The sequence below is a fragment of the Amblyraja radiata genome, chromosome 24 (genome assembly GCF_010909765.2).
Source record: "Amblyraja radiata isolate CabotCenter1 chromosome 24, sAmbRad1.1.pri, whole genome shotgun sequence".
In the NCBI taxonomy this organism is placed as follows: domain Eukaryota; kingdom Metazoa; phylum Chordata; class Chondrichthyes; order Rajiformes; family Rajidae; genus Amblyraja; species Amblyraja radiata.
Genome location: NC_045979.1, coordinates 17,471,891 through 17,489,255, shown reverse-complemented (window position 1 = coordinate 17,489,255; position 17,365 = coordinate 17,471,891). Strand labels below are relative to the sequence as shown.

Below are 17,365 nucleotides of genomic sequence, written 5' to 3'. Positions count from 1 at the left end.
TATCCGCTGTTCCAGGTGTCAACTTTTCTACATCGGCGAGACCAAGCGCAGGCTCGGCAATCGTTTCGCTGAACACCTCCGCTCAGTCCGTCTTAACCTACCTGATCTCCTGGTGGCTCAGCATTTCAACTCCTCCTCCCATTCCTAATCTGACCTTTCTGTCCTGGGCCTCCTCCATTGTCAGAGTGAGGCCCAGCACAAATAGGAGGAACAGCACCTCATATTTCGCTTGGGTGGTTTACACACCAGCATTGACTTCTCTAACTTTCGAAAGCCCTTGCTTTCTCTCTCCATCCCCTCCCCTTTCCCAGTTCTCCCACCAGTCTTAATGTCTTCACCTACATTCTATCTTTATCTCTCCCCAAAACGTCGCCAATTATTTATCTCCATAGATGCTGCCTCACCCGCTGATTTACTCCAGCATTTTGTATCTACCTTCGATTTTACCAGCATCTGCAGTTCTTTCTTAAACAACAGCCTAAAAGTTTAACTCTGTTTCTTCCTTTAGAGAAGCTTCCTTTCTTTTTAGCTTAGTTTTAATTTAGTTTAGTTTAGAGATACAGCGCAGGAACAGGCCCATCGGCGCACAGAGTCCGCGCCGACCAGCAATCCCTGTACACTAGCACTATCCTACACAAACTAGAGACAATTTACAATTTTACCAAGCCAATTAACCTATAAAACCTGCATGTCTTTGGAGTGTGGGAGGAAACCAGAGCACCCGGATAAAACCCACACGGTCACAGGGAGAAGGTACAAACTCCGTACAGACAGCACCTGTGGTCAGGATTGAACCGTGTCTCTGGCACTGTAAGGCAGTAACTCTACCGCTGCCCCTATCTCCAGCATTTGCTATTTTTTTTGTCTGGACTCTTCTTACTTTGCAGCTGGTTCCTGGACTGTATGAAAATCTATTTTTCAACTAACTCTGCATCATTGGCTATATTTTTATGTCATCTCTGTTCGTGCAGCCCACAATTAATTCCTGGTTAGTTTAGTTTAGATGAGTTTATTGTAATGTGTGCCGAGATACAGTGAAAACCTTTTTTGTTGCATGCTAACCAGTCAGCGGTACAGTCAAGCCATCCACAGTGTACTGATACAGGATAAAGGAAATAACATTTAGTGCAAGATAAAGTGCAGCAAAGACAGATTAAAGATAGTCTGAGGGTCTCCAATGAGATAGATGGGAGATCTGGACTGCTCTCCGGTTGGTGACAGGATGGTTCATTTGCTTGATAACAGCTGGGTCGAAACTCTCCCTGAAACTGGCGGTGTGCGTTTTCAAACTTCTGTACCTCTTGCCTGATGGGAGAGTGGAGAAGAGGGAGTGGCAGAGGTTATTCATTTCTGCAGTGTATCCACCAATATTCTACCATTGAAATACTTCTGGACATATATCTGTTATCCCTCCCACTATTTAAATCTCGATAATAGCTCATCAATTTTCCAAGCCGACCAGAACAGCTTGGAAAACATTATTTTCAAATCATCATGATCCCAAAAAGCAGCAAATTAATCAAATAACTCTTTTCTCTTTCCTGTTGGTTTTTCTCTTTCTCTATTCATTAACACACTGGGATATAAATAGGAACATAATGCCACTCCTATCCTTTTGAGGTTTTGCAAATCAGTGGATACTCATCGTAAAAACATTTTGCTCCCCGGGTCCGAAATACCTTTCATTCACAAAATTCCATCAATATCAAATGTAAAGTTAATAATTAACCTTGTAGAATCAGATAATTATGGAAAAGACATACAATCTTTGGTATATTGAAGCGTTCTATTACTGCCTTCTGGTTCTGCTTTTTACAGTATTGTAGGCGGCGTAGCGGCACAGGGTTACAGCCACTACCATACAATGGTAGAATATTGGTGGATACACTGCAGAAATGAATAACCTCTGAATAACCTCTGCCACTCCCTCTTCTCCACTCTCCCATCAGGCAAGAGGTACAGAAGTTTGAAAACGCACACCGCCAGTTTCAGGGAGAGTTTCGACCCAGCTGTTATCAAGCAAATGAACCATCCTGTCACCAACCGGAGAGCAGTCCAGACCTCCCATCTATCTCGTTGGAGACCCTCAGACTATCTTTAATCTGTCTTTGCTGCACTTTATCTTGCACTAAATGTTATTTCCTTTATCCTGTATCAGTACACTGTGGTTGGCTTGACTGTACCGCTGACTGGATAGCATTCCGGAGGAGGCGCTGTCCTGAACGGCTGCCTGTCCTGCAGCTGTCCGTTTTTTTCCCCTTCTTTTTTATTATTTTTAGTACGTTAAGTGTACAGTCAGGGGGCCTAATCTTTTTATGTGTGGGGGGTGGTGGGGGGGAAGGGGGAAACTGCTTTTCGAGTCCCTACCTGGTCGGAGGGGTTGCCTTCCTCCGAGCAGCGACTTCGACCTGTCCTTGCGGCCTACCAGCGGGTCCTGGAGCGACGTTTCCCTGAGGGGACCGGGCCAGAACATCGGCTTTGGCGGCGGCGCAGAACATCGGCTTTGGTGGCGGTACAGCGCTGGAGCGCTATTGAGGAGCGGGCGATGCCTTTCCTGGGTCGCCGCGCTGGGACTCCAGTATGCTGGGACCGCCGATAAGAACATTGTGGAGCCGCGGTTCTGTGGAGCGGCCAGCTGCGACGCTGAACGTTACATCCCGGAGCCTGGGATCTCTTGCTGAGATCGCCAGTGTGTGGAGCTCCGTCCGGCGCGGTCTGTTGGCTTGAAAGCCGCGGTCTCCGGTGGGAAGGCGGTCTTTCCTGGCACCCCAAGCCGCTGGGGGTTCTCCCGACGCCGGAGCACCATCACCCGGCGAGAACATCGGGCGCCGTGGCGGCGACTGTGGAGGCCTCAATAGGCCCGACTTTGGGTGGACAAGAGGATGGGGACTGGACTTTGTGCCTTCCCCCACAGTGGGAATCACTGTGGGGGGATGTTTTTGTGTTGAACTTCTTTTTGAATGCTATGTTGTATTTTTATTAGTGTGCTGCAAGGACATCAGAATTTCCCCTGAATAAGGGGATTAATAAAGTTTAATCTTAATCTAATACAACGCCAGAGACCCGGGTTCGATCCTGACTACGGGTGCTGTCTGTACAGAGTTTGTACATTCTCCCACGTGGGTTTTCTATGGGAGCTCCGATTACCTCCCACACTCCAAAGACGTACAGGTTTTTTAGGTTAATTTGGCTTCTTTAAATTGTAAACTGTGTAGGATAGTGCTAGTGTATGGCGATCGCTGGTCAGCGCGGACTCGGTGGGCCTGAGGGACTGCTTCTGCAATGTATCTCTAAACTTATTGAAACTAGGTAGAAAGAATTTGACTTCATTCATCCTATTATTTTCTTTTGACATTTGCAACACCAATTAATTTATTTTTTAATTTTCAAGTTTTCAAGAATGAAACCCTATCTGTGTAAACTCTCCTTGTGAATGATCTTTAGAGCCAGGCATATATCCTCTACCTCCTGAGGAGATTGAGGAAATTCAGAAGGTACACAGAAATGCTGGAGAAACTCAGCGGGTGCAGCAGCATCTATGGAGCGAAGGAAATAGGCAACGTTTCGGGCCGAAACCCTTCTTCAGACTGATGGGGGGTGGGGGGGAGAAGAAAGGAAAAGGGAGGAGGAGGGGCCCGAGGGCTGAGGGATGGGAGGAGACAGCCCGAGGGCTGAGGAAGGGGAGGAGACAGCAAGGGCTAACAAAATTGGGAGAATTCAATGTTCATGCCCGCGGGATGTAGACTCCCCAAGCGGAATATGAGGTGCTGTTCCTCCAATTTCCGGTGTTGCTCACTCTGGCCATGGAGGAGACCCAGGACAGAGAGGTCGGATGGGGAATGGGAGGGGGAGTTGAAGTGCTGAGCCACCGGGAGGTCAGGTAGTTTCTTGCAGACCGAGCGTAGGCGTTCGGCGAAACGATCGCCCAGCCTCCGCTTTGTCTCACCGATGTAGATCAGCTGACATCTAGAGCAGCGGATGCAATAGATGAGGTTGGAGGAGATGCAGGTGAACCTCTGCCGCACCTGGAACGACTGCTTAGGTCCTTGAATGGAGTCGAGGGGGGAGGTAAAGGGACAGGTGAGGGAATTCAGCATCTTTCCAATGACTCTTGCAAACATCTACAGATGCACCAGAGAGAGCGTACTGTCGGGTTGCATCACGGCCTTGTTTAGGAATAGCTCTGCCCAAAACCACAAAAAATCGTAGAGAGTTGTAAATGTAGCAGACCAGACTTCCCACCATCGACTCCATCTACATTTCTTGCTGCCTCGAGAAAAAGCAGCTAACAATGACCCCGTTATTCCTTCTTCTCCCTGCTCCCACCCGGCAAAACGTCAAGAAGCTTGAAAGTGCGCACCACCAGACTCAGGAACAGCTGCTTCCCCTCTGCTTATCAGGCTTCTGAACGGTCCTTCCATAAGCTAGGGTACCTTCCAATTCACCTCTACCCCATTGCGGACATTGGACTTTGTCCATGGACCTGAAGCGCAAACATGCTGAGAACTACATTTTCAACTCTGCATCTTCCCCTTTGCTCTACCCATTGTATTTGAGTTTCACTTGATTGTCTTCGGTGTGGTAACTTGATGTGAACATTTTGGATAACATGCAAAACTTTTCACTGTACTTCAGTACATGTGACAATAATAAACCTAAATCTATTGGTGTTAAGTCTGTACTGCACTGTAGGGCCTGTCTCCATGCTGTATAACTCTTTGTCTCTATGGCACAGCTTTAAGAGGTGAGAGGGGCCAAGTTTAAAGGTGATGTACAGGGCAGGTTTTTTATTTACACAGAAAATAGTGGGTGCCTGGAACACACTGCCAGGAGTGGTGGTGGAGGCAGATATGATAGTGGTATTTAAGAAGCTTTGGGATATACACATGGCTCACCTCAAATCCAGCCTCCCTCCCACACTGGACCCCCATCAGTTTGCATATCGGCCCAACAGGTCAACAGAGGATGCCATATCAGCGGCTCTTCACTCTGCCCTGACCCAACTGGACAATAACAACTCCTACATCAGGTTGTTATTCATTGACTTCAGGTCTGCATTTAATACTGCCATCCCCGCCAGTCTGATCACCAAACTCAACGGCCTTGGCATCAACACCTCCCTCTGCAACTGGACACTGGATTTCCTCACTAACAGACCCCAGTCTGTTAGGATTAACAACCTCACCTCCTCCACTCTAACACTGAACACCGGCGCGCCACAGGGCTGTGTGCTCAGCCCTCTCCTCTACTCCCTCTTCACCCACGACTGCGTCCCTATGCATGGCTCCAACGCCATCATAAAATTCACTGACGACACCACGGTGGTAGGACTGCTCAGCGACAACAACGAATCAGCCTACAGGGAGGAGGTCCAGCACCTGGCAGCTTTGTGTACCAACAACAACCTTGTCCTCAACACACAGAAGATGAAGGAAATCATCGTGGACTACCGGAAGGCCAGAGGCGGCAGACACACCCCCATCCACATAAACGGGACTGAGGTGGAGCACGTCTCCAACTTCAAATTCCTCGGGGTACATATCTCAGAGGATCTGTCCTGGTCCCTCAATACCGCCAAACTGATCAAACAGGCGCAGCAGCGCCTCTACTTTCTGAGGAGGCTTACGAAAGTTCACCTGTCCCCTCAGATCCTGTCCAACTTCTACCGCTGTACCATAGAAAGCATCCTGACCCCCTGCTTCACTGTGTGGTACAGCAGCTGCACCACAGCTGACAGGAAGGCACTGCAACGGGTGGTGAAAACCACCCATCACATCATCGGTGCCCCGCTCCCTGCCATGGATGCCCTCCACCGCACACGGTGTCTGAGACGGGCTGGCAAAATCATTAAGGACCCCTCACGCCCCAACCATGGACTGTTTGCCCTCCTCCCATCACGGAGGCGGTACAGGAGCCTCAGGTCTCGCACCGGCAGGCTAAGGAACAGCTTCTTCCCCAACACCATTACCCTGCTGAACTCACAGGCCTGGCGCTAGCCCTCCCCCCCCTTCTCATCAGTATTATTTATAGTTTATATAATTTATAGTTAAGCTCGTATTCACCAGAATATAGCACGTCAATCTTTTGCACCTTAACAACTATCTGTATACATGTACATGCCTATATACATACACCAATATATCCTCATTTGTATATATTGTCTTAATCAGCACTTTACTACATTGCACCCCGGTTTGATGCGAAACTGCATTTCGTTACTTGTACTTGTACTATGTGCAATGACAATAAAGTTGAATCTAATCTAATATGCAGGGAACGGAGAGATTTGGAGCACATGTAAGCAGAGGAGATTAGTTTAACGGCATCATGTTTGGCATGGATATTGTGGGCCGAAGGGCCTGGTCCTGTGCTGTACTGTTCCAAGTTGATGAATGTTTAGTTATAATTAGTTTAGTTTAGTTTAGTATCACGTGTATCGAGGTACAGTGATAAGCTTTTGTTGCATGCTAACCAGTAAGTCGAAAGACGATGCATGATTACAATTGAGCCATTCAGTGTACATGATGAAGGGAATAACATGAAATAACTTGCAGTGAGTCAAGTGCCTTCATATTTTGTCACAACAAGGCTATGTTACCTGCCATGTGTCATTCTTCAGATTAGCTGTGAAATCCACTGAAGCTCATTGAAATCAGATCATATGAACCACTGCAATGGCCAAGAAATTGTATGAGCTAAAGTTCAATGTTCATTAGCAATATAAAAACTAAATTTCAGGCTTTTTCACTGCATTCACTCCATAATTACCCTTGGGTTAAGGATTTCGTTTAGAAGCGAGATGACTGCATGAGTCATTATAAAATCATGCTTATTATGTATGACTGAACTAAATTTAATAACCAAACAAAAAGGGGAAAGCGCATGCTGGAGTCAAATTAAATATAAAATAAAAGGGCAGCACAGTAGCACATCAGTAGAGTTGCTGCCTTACAGCACCAGAGACCCAGGTTTGATCCTGACTACGGATGCTGTCTGCATGGAGTTTGTACGTTCTACTTGTGACCGTGTGGGTTTTCTCTGTGTGCTCCGTTACCTTCCACATTCCAAACATAGTGTAGTTTGGGGTGAACGCTGTTCAGCGAGGACACAGTGGGCAGAAGGGCCCGTTTCCACGCTGTATCTATAAACTAAACTAAGAAAAGTAAATGTCTTTGGAATAACCAGATCATAAACAAATATGCTGAAGTATAAAACCTTGGTGTAGGAAGGAACTGCAGATGCTGGTTTACACCAAAGATAGGCACAAAATGCTGGAGTTACTCAACGGGACAGGCAGCATCTCTGGAGAGAAGGAATGGGTGACGTTTCAGGTCGAGACCTTTCATCAGACAGGAACATTGGTGATTGGACAATGCCTTGGGATAAAATCATTCAACATATTTCAAGATATTTCAATTTGCAAAATTCTAATAAAACAATAAAGTTGCAGGTTTTGCGCATGTTCTGCAAGATATTAAGGCACTCCTGACAATTGGATATAAAATATACAACGCTCTAAGCCAAAATTAACTTGGTGATGAAAGAAACTGCCGTTGCTGGAATCTTGAGCAAACACCAAATGTTGCAGGGACTAATTGCTCATTTAGTTTTTTATTAGAATTGGGAACTTTTCGGATAAATTCTAACTTTTCAGCGATTTATAGTCACACAGCACAGAAACTGGCCCTTCGGCCCAACTTGTCGATGCTGACCAAGATGCCCCATCTACCTAGTCCCATTTGCCTGCAGTTGATCCATATCCTCCTAAACCTTACCTATCCCGATACCTGTATTTGAAATGTAGTATTTTTAATCAAAATGTCTGAAGACCTGAAACGTCACACATCAATGCCCTCCAGAGGTGCTGCCTGACCCGCTGTTACTCCAGCACGTTGTGCCTTTCATTGGTATAAAACAGCAGTTCCTTGTCTTTGCCTGTATCTAAATAGTAATTTAAAAAATCAATTAGTGATGTTTTATTTGTATCGGCAATCTGTATACAGTAAGCTCATTTAGGACACAACAAAGACATTCAGAGACGACTAAATGCGATGGTTTTTATTTTTGTAGATTTCCCATTCATTAATTGTTGCTCGATTTGTTTGTTCGAACCCGGAAAAACAATGTCAATAAGAGGGGAGGTAACTGCCCGCGTCCTGAACTGATTACAACCACGCTTGGTGGGTTGAGGCAACGTTGAACTTTCCCCAAACACCTTCCGCTTTCTGTCTTAATTTAAGACCAGCACTGCTGAACATTGGACAACAACTTTGCTGAATACGTGCCCGTCTCCTTCCAAAACAGTGGTCTCATGTTAAATATTGTAGTTCATTTGAGTTCTATCTTCCCCTGGAAATACCCCTCCAAGACAAAGCGTGTATTTCTATGTAGTGTTGCAAAGTCACATGAGGATCTGGCTGTGTTTTCTACACAAGGGCTGTAGCTATTTGCTGATAAGAAGTTGCAGCACACACCAAAACTTCCTGTATGACATTTCTGCCTCTCCATTGGCCGCAGGTGGCCACATTGACTTGGGAGCGCTCATGCAAATACTTGCAGCCGAGTTTTTGCTCTCAGGCGGTGGATGTTGACGGTGAGGGTGGGGAGATGTCAGGGCGGAATGTTGCAGAGTTGCCTTCCAGCGCTTAAAGAAAGAGACTCTGGGCGTCAAACTTTAGTTGCAAGACTTCTGTTGTTGCAAGCCCCGCTGCGAATGGTCCCGGGCACAGACTGCGGCGAGCGTGAATGGGAACCATGTCTGAAATGTCAAGCTTTCTACATGTCGGGGATATCGTGTCCCTTTACTCCGAAGGCTCGGTCAATGGCTTCATCAGCACGCTGGGGTAAGTAAGCGAGCACTGCGCGAACATCCCACACTGGGCACCTCCGCCAACTTTTCAAACTCCAGGCGAAGTGCCTTCTTTAGTATTTATATTCCAGTTTAAGAGCTGTGTTGGTAAAGCAAACCCTTCCAGTATCTGTGCCGGGTCCTAATTCCCGCCAGACTCCCCAGCTGAGGTTTGTGCTGTAATTGCATCACGGATTATTAAACGAAAATGAAACAAATTCAATTAGAACAGATAAACATGGAACAGTGCAGACGAAATGTGCAGGAAGGAACTGCAGATGCTGGTTTAAACCGAAGACAGACACAAAATGCTGGAGTAACTCAGCAGGACATCAGCAGGCAGCATCTCTAATCCCCGCACTCCCGCTTCCAAGTAAAAGCCTCTATCTAAAAGCTTCTATCTAAACGCCACTATTGTATCTGCCTGCCTCCACCACCATCCCTGGCAATGTGTTCCAGCCCCCCCACCACCACCACTTTCTGTGTAAAAACTATCTTGCCCTGCACATATCCATTAAACTTTTCCTCTCTCACCTTTTTAGCTATGCCCTCTAGCGTTGGACATTTCCACCCTGGGGAAATAATGGTCCTGACTGATCCTGAATGGTCTATTCCTCTCATAAATTTGATATACCTCTATCAAGTCTCACCTCATCCTCTGACATTCTGAAGAAATTACACGACTTTATTTACTTAAAAAACAAACAACTCAGCTGGTCAGGCAGCATCTGTGGGGGGAATGGACACTCAACCTTTTGGGTCAGGATTCTTCTTCCGATTGTATTTGCTGTCCTGTCCCTGTGATTATTGTACGAGTTTTTTTTTAATTGGTTTGGAAAAATTGCAACTCAGAGTAATTATCTCAGAGCTGCTTACATTCCTATCTCCGGTAACATTCCCTGTGGCGTTTACATGCAATATATTTTGCTTTGGATGTTCCAAGGATAAGAAAAGCTGTTTTAAACCTTCTGCTTTACAGCATCTATTATTCTCTTTCATTTCACACTCCCTTCCTCTCCCCTCCCCTCCCCCAAATCGCAGTGACATTCTCAGCGGCATCAGTCCGAGCTACACAATGGCAGGTCTCAGAGTCTGGAACAGTCCTGGTTTAAAAGAGCCACTTCTCCCACATCCTAAAGAAATGCATGTTTGGCCCCTCGCGTGCCGATAGGAGAAACGAAAATGGGATAACGTAGAACTAGTACGAACAGGGAACTTGTCGGCACAGAGACACAGCGGTAGTGTTGCTGCCTTACAGCGCCAGTAATCCGGGTTCGATCCTGACTATGGATGCTGCCTGTATAGTTTGAATGTTCGCCCTGTGACCGCATTGGTTTTCTCCGGGTACCTTCCATATCCCAAAGATGTGCAGGTTTTGTAGGTTAAATAGCTCTTGCAAATTGTCCCTGGTGTGCAGAATAGAACTATTGTATGGGTGATCGCTGGTCGGCATGGACTCACTGGGCCAGGTTTTGTGCTGTATTACTAAACTAAGATGATTGGCGTGGACTTGGTGGGCTGAAGGGCCTGTTTCCCTGCAGTATCTCTAACCTAAACGTAAACAAACGAGGGTTGCTGCACATTGCATGGAATTTGTTATGTATAGTCTCCATTACCAACAATTTATAATAGATAGTTTGCGACTTGGCGTGGTCTCGGTGGGCCAAAGGGCCTGTTTCCATGTTGTATCTTTCAAAGTATCACATCTTTCAAAAGTATCCTCACTGTTATCTATTTTGAGGATGTATAGTAACCAATTTATGCACAGCAAGGCAGCATTCTAATGATCATTTCATGTTAATAGTGTTGGGCTTGAAATGTAATTATTGGTATGCAGCCCAGACAAACATATATTATCGATCACACTAAAGATGTAATCAATAAAAAGAGACAGTGTACTGATTTGTTGGTGTTGCTTGGGAGTTAGAACCTCAAGACTGGAGATAAATGGCCTGCATTTGTTCAGCAAAATGTGATAAACCTTTCTCCCCAGAGATCTCGTTCAACAACTTAATGTTATACAATATTTCTTTGTGAATTGGATAAATAGCAGAGTGGTCTTTGCTAGTTTGCAGATGTCTGAAGGTCAGGAAATATGGGTGATGTAATCTGCAAAAGGACAGGAACAAATGAAGTGAACAACACTATTCAGTTTAATCATTGGCAAAGTGATGTCATCCAATCTGCACCCATGGATTTAATAAAAAAATTAAAACTGAGGAAAGGAGGAGACATTTGCGAGTCCTAGTGCTTAAATTATTGGGGATTTACAGACAGATCTAAAAATTCAATTAAATAGCCTGTTGCCACTTTTTTCTTTAAGTTACTGAAACACACGGGTGGAATTTAGTTTAGTTTAGAGATACTGTGCGCAAACAGGCCCTTCAGCCCACCGAGTCCGCGCTGACCAGTGATCACCCCACACACTAGCACTAACCTACACACAAGGGATGATTTACAATTTACACAAGCCAATTAACCTACAAACCTGTACGTCTTTGGAGTGTGAGAGGAGACTGGAGCACCCAGAGAAAACCCACGGGGTCACAGGGAGAACGTACAAGCTCTGCAGAGACAGCACCCGTAGTCAAGATTGAACCTGTGTCTCTGGCGCCGTAAGGCAGCAACGCTACCGCGGTGCACTGTGTCGCATTTGTCGTTGGGTTTTAGCTAACTTAACCTGGAGTGGTGCCTTCACCAAAGGACAGTATCACAGGTACATTGTATTTAGAGGTACATTCTTGATCCCTGTTACTAAATGCACTGATTAAAGTCAATCGAATTGAAATTCAGTATATAATGTTGCTGAATTTCTAAGCGGTTGATTTTGCCCCAGAACAATACTGGGGTTTGGAATTTTGAGCAAAGCCTGCATGGACTCTGGTCATTATCCCTGAGTTCTGAAATTCGGAAGACATGATAGAAGTGTATAAAATATGCTTATGGATACATTAGGGAGACCGGATTAGAGATATATAAAATGAAGCGAGGCATAGATACGGTAGACAGTCAGAACCCTATTACCAGGGTGGAGAGCAAAGATTAGAGTGTACAATTTTAAGGTGAGAGGGTCACAGTTTCGAGGTCATAGTTCTAAGGTGAGAGGGACAAAGTTTAGATAAGATTCATTGTGCAACATTTTTCTATGCAGAGAGTGGTGGGTGGCTAGAATGTGTTGGAGTCAGATATTTTTATTGCCAAAATCATAAAATGCAAAAATCATGGTTTGATTGTTTTAAATCATTTTATTACTTCTGCTTTTAAAATAGGTATTCTCTTTCACCTCCTGAGTATTCACTATTTAACTAGGCTTTACAGAATGTGCAATATTTTGACTTAATTGTAGTCTTGAGCATTTCTTAGACATTAAGGTGTAGTCATGTTCAATGTAATCTTATTTATAAGATTACTGAAGCCTGAAGATAAAATGTACCATTTAACATCTGTACTTTATTGAATGTGTGTATATATCTGCAAAGATTGTTCATACATGTATGACTAAGTACATTATCATATCAGCATTTACTACCAATTGTTTTATTTGCCTTCAGTAAAAGTTGCTCTTGTTACTTGGCTTAAGGAACAGGATGTAGCATTTGCATTGAGGATGGGATATTCTTGCAGGGCAGCAAGAAGGCAGTGGTGAGGGAAAATGCAGGTACTCTAGACGGAGCAAGATGGAAACAGGTGGCGTATTGTTGAGCTGCAATAGCACGAAAGAGCCTTTTGCTCTGTGTACAGAATGGGTGAAGCAGTTTCTTTCAAATGTTAAATTAGTCAATCTTTCGTGTTACGGACTTTTTTACAATGGACCTTGGTTATGGTGGATGGAGTGTCCCCACAGGCCAACACCGCCTCTCCAGGCCAGACCTACACCACCAGGCCGGGCTGCCGACGCCACCCCCGGCCCACACCCCCTCCATCTTCCTCTCTCTACCCTCCCCCCCGACCCACACCTCCTCCTTCCTCTCTTTCCCCCCCCCCCCCCCATCCCCCCCCCCCCCCCCCCCCCGTCCCACAGTCCCACACCCCACCCTCCATCCTCCTCCTCCCTCCCCAGCCACTTCCAGGCCAGACATACTGCGGACAGTGCCGGCCCACACAACTTCCTCACCCGTTTTCAGGCCGCTCCTGCCGCTGCCGCCGCCAGCGTCAATGCCGACCCTCGCCTGCACTCCGGCCGCCCACGGGCCGCGACCATTGACTCTGCCGATCCTTGCCTCGCCTCCGGCTGCCAGCAGGCCCGGGCCGTCAACTCACCTGGATTACAGGCCCAGTTCCAGACCAAGAGTCCGAAGAAGGGTCTTTCATGATATGGTGGAAGGGGAAGGGTGGGGTAGGGGCGACTGCTGGATGGACAAGAGAACTTGTTGGCCTTGGTTGAAAGGGGGTAAAGGTGGGGAACAATCTATTTGGATACCATCAGAGAATGATGGTCTCCAAGTAGATACCACAGTCAACAATGGGCCATATTGGGCTCCACTTTATCTTGGTCATCAGTTGCTGGCTCTGATTTGTTCAGGCCCTTTCCCAACCTCCAATCCCCCCCACCCCCTCCCCCTCCCCCTCCCCCACTCTATATTGGTTTGAAGAAACGTCACCTGTTCCTTTTCTCCAGAGATGCTGCCTGACCCGCTGAGTTGCTCCAGCACTTTGTTTCTGTATCATCAGAGAATGAAGAGTGGAGTTGGGGATATGAAGTGTAATCTATTGGGACGCTGCAGAGGGAGTAATCAATGGTACAGCAAGATGTTATTTATCATTTGAAGTCGTCATAATCTGTACATGAAGCATAACTGCTGCAAGCCGGTCAGTTACTGGGCCTGCTCTTCGGGGAGGTGTTACTGGAGTTGTTTGGGAGGGTTTAAAATACTGACGAAAGGGCTTTGGAACAGCTGAGATAAGTCCGAAAGGAAGAAACAAAGCAGGAAGTGAAAGTTAGAAAAGTAGCTGGCAGAATGAATAGGCAGAGGAAACAAAGGCTAGCATTAGCTGGGGTCAAAGTACAGAACATAATTCACAAAGGTAAAATTAAAGATGCTATGTTGAAATACACACTGTATAAACAATAATGGTTTAAAGGTGCATTATTATCACATACGCAAATGCACAGTGAAATTATTTTCTGCTTTATCACTGCTAATTTAACTTAGACAAGTTAAGTTAGTAGTGATAAAGCAGAAAATTATTTGATCGAGATGACGAATAAAGTCCCAAAAGTTTATTTTCTCACCTTTTTTACATGCACTCTAATTCCCTGATTTCTGCTGTGTCCAACATTATAATTCATGATTAACTCCCACTAACATTTTTTTTTGCTCTTTCCAAACTGATTCTTAGTCTAAATCACAATCTACTGAATCTCGGTCATTTGTCATGATATATGGATCGAACAGCACTACCCTGTTTCCTTTTCTCAGCTCTTACTAAAGATGAATATCTTAAATATCCAGCAGCTCCGGGACCATCAGTAATTGCAATCGCCTGAACACCCGTTTACGTTTGCCATTATCCGACACACAAGGGACAATTTACAGAATCCAATTAAACTACAAACCTGTACGTACTTGGAATGTGGGAGGAACCGGATCATGAAAAATATGTGCTGGAATAATAATAATAATAATGGATGGGATTTATATAGTGCCATTCGGCCCTTCGAGCCAGCACTGCATCACTGGGGGAGAGGGGTAAACGTCGGAGGGGGGTATACAGAGACACAGCTCTATCTCTGTGTGTCTCTCCCCCAGCATCACACAGAGAAAACCCATGTAGTCACAGGGAGAACATACAAACACCATATGGATTGCACCTGTAGTCAGGATCGAGTCTGGCTCTCTGGCGCTGTAAGGCAGCAATTCTACCGCTGCACCAACATGCCACCCATCTCAATGTTAACACTTCTAAATTTCAAACACCCAGAATCAATAGATAATCATTAAGCTCCCAGGAACCGTGGAGCCAAGAGTTTGTGTCTTTTTTTCAGAAAGGACAAAAAATCTGAAAGAAAGATGACAACTTTATTTTTTGGACTAAATGTTTCAGTTGTCTGCGTTGGTGCACTGTATTTGAGTCATGCACAGGATGTGACCCGAGTCGCTCAACATGAATGTCAGGGTTACTGAATTACTTGACAATTAAATACTGAATTGTGTAAAACCATTATCGGAGACAACATAAAAAAAATGTGAAATACAGAGCTGCCTTGTGTGTGGATTTGAGCAAGGAAGACAGTGAGTAGGATCCAGCAGTTAATTTTCTGAAGTCGTTTCCTTTTACGAACAGCAACCAGACTCCATGCGATTGCCTTAATCTGCTTTGGAAAAGCAGCCAACATAATCAAAGCCCTGTTCCACCCCAATCCTTCCCCATCGGGAAGAAGACACAGAAGCTTAAAAGCATGCAGCACCAGACTCACCATCAGCTTCTTCCCCTCTGTTATCCGGCTTCTGAATGGTCCTTCCATAAGCTAGAGTACTGTCCGATTTAACTCTGCCACATTGAGGACATTGCACTTTGTCTCTGGAACTGATGCGCTACAATGCTGAGAACTATATTCTGCACTCTGTGTCTTCCCCTTTACTCTACCTATTGCACTTGAGTTTGACTTAATTGTATTTACGAATAGTATTATGTGATCTGAGTGGATAGAATACAAACCAAAGCTTCCCACTGGACCTCGGTACGTGTGATAATAATAAACCTAGAGCTGAACCCAGGACATTGTTGAGGCAGGTGCAATACAGCATTTAAAAGACACTTGGACTGGTATATGGATAGGAACAGTTTAGAGGGATATGGGACAAATTGGGCAAAAGGGACTAACTTAGATGGGGCGTCTTGATGGGCATGGAAGAGGTGGGTTTGTCCACGTGCTCTATCACTCTATGGCTCAATGTTTTTAGGATTGACCATAACTAAACTCAGTTAATCAGCCAAGCCTAAAACATGGCAGATGACCACCTGCTCTGTGCTAAGTCTAAACCCAAGCATGCTTCTAAGGGAGAATTATCAACAAACATCGGCGGCACAGTGTTGCTGCCTTACGGTGCCAGAGATCGATTGATTCAATCGATAAGGTTCGATCCTGATCATGGGGGACTCTCTCTATGGCATGTGTACTTTCTCCCAGTGACCGCGTGGGTTTTCTCTCGGTGCTCCGGTTTCCTTCCACACTCCAAAGACGTGCAGGTTTCTAGGTTAATTGGCTTCTGTAAGTTTGTAAATTGACCCTAGTGTGTAAGATAGTGCTAGTGTATGGTGATTGCTGGTAGGCTTGGACCTGGTAGGCCAAAGGGCCTGTTTCTGTGCTATATCTCTAAAGTCTAAAGTAAAGTCCTATCACGACCCAAAACATCACCCATTCCTTCTCTCCAGAGATGCTACCTGTCCCGCAGAGTTTCTCTCTGTCTAAATCTCTGCAAGTAGCATCTTTAGTCTTGGAGGGAAAATGCTGCGTAGTCAATTACACGGTTCTAGAAGAGCTAAATTATATTAAATAGTAAGATTAAATGAGAACTTACCAGTTTGAAGTTTGATCTGTATTTTATGAGGAGTTACGATGAGGGATTACGTGAAGAACCCGCTCAGCACGCATGCGCGGCATACTTCAAAGCAGCGGTGTGGAATCACAGATAGACACAGTTATTGAAGTAAACATAGTAAAGATAAGGATACATCAGTTTATGAATTTGACCCATATTATTGAGGGTGGGAGCAGAGGGCACGTAATCCCTCATCGTAACTCCTCATAAAATACAGATCAAACTTCAAACTGGTAAGTTCTCGTTTAATCTTACTATTTTACTTCGGAGTCACGTGAGTGATTCCGTGAAGATTTCAAAGCTCTATGATTTCAAACCGTGTAACAGTTATTACTACATCACTGCCGAAGTCTTTGAGGGAGGAAGTGTGTTATCGTAACCAACCAATGAATCTGTTTGTAGAAAAACACAATGGTATTTTTTAACAATAACAACAAAGAAATTAAATTGCTCCCCTGGGCTTAAATTAAATATTTGCAGTCTGTAAAATCTTTCCTGCAAATAAAACAGGTTTTGCCAACGGCTTATTATAAAATTTCTGAACGGTCTTTCCCCCCACCATCCTGCTGTAGCCAGGATGTGGTTTATAGGCACGTCCATTCTTTTAGCCGTCGACGTGGATGCTGCCCTGGTGGAATGAAATTTGTACATGTTAGTTTTTATCCCAGCAGCTTTTAGCACCTGCTTGAGCCATCTCGAAATGGCTCGTCACCCGACCATAAGGTTTTTTATGACTGACCCACAAGGCTTTTCATCTCCCTCGAATATTTTGTCGCGCATGCGTGCTGAGCGGGTTCTTCACGGAATCACTCACGTGACTCCGAAGTAAATTTATATGTAAATGTGCACTTTAAAAAGTGTTTCTTCCACAAGCAAGTAGAATTGAGTGATATCTCGATGCAGTGTAAAGTTAATTGAGAAGTTGAATAATTTGAATTTAGTATAATTTCTTGGCAGAAGAAGGATCTCGACC

General features: G+C 45.1%; 1 protein-coding gene across 1 annotated transcript in view; it reads left to right on the top strand.

Moving 5' to 3' along the window:
* The first annotated feature begins 8,504 nt into the window (after nucleotides 1-8,504).
* itpr3 (inositol 1,4,5-trisphosphate receptor type 3) overlaps nucleotides 8,505-17,365 on the top strand; it is a 196,339-nt gene continuing 187,478 nt past the window's right edge. Inside the window, exon 1 of the mRNA XM_033042496.1 lies at nucleotides 8,505-8,843. Coding sequence (XP_032898387.1) covers nucleotides 8,746-8,843 — 98 coding nt within the window. The 5' untranslated portion in view covers nucleotides 8,505-8,745. The remainder of the gene's footprint in view (nucleotides 8,844-17,365) is intronic.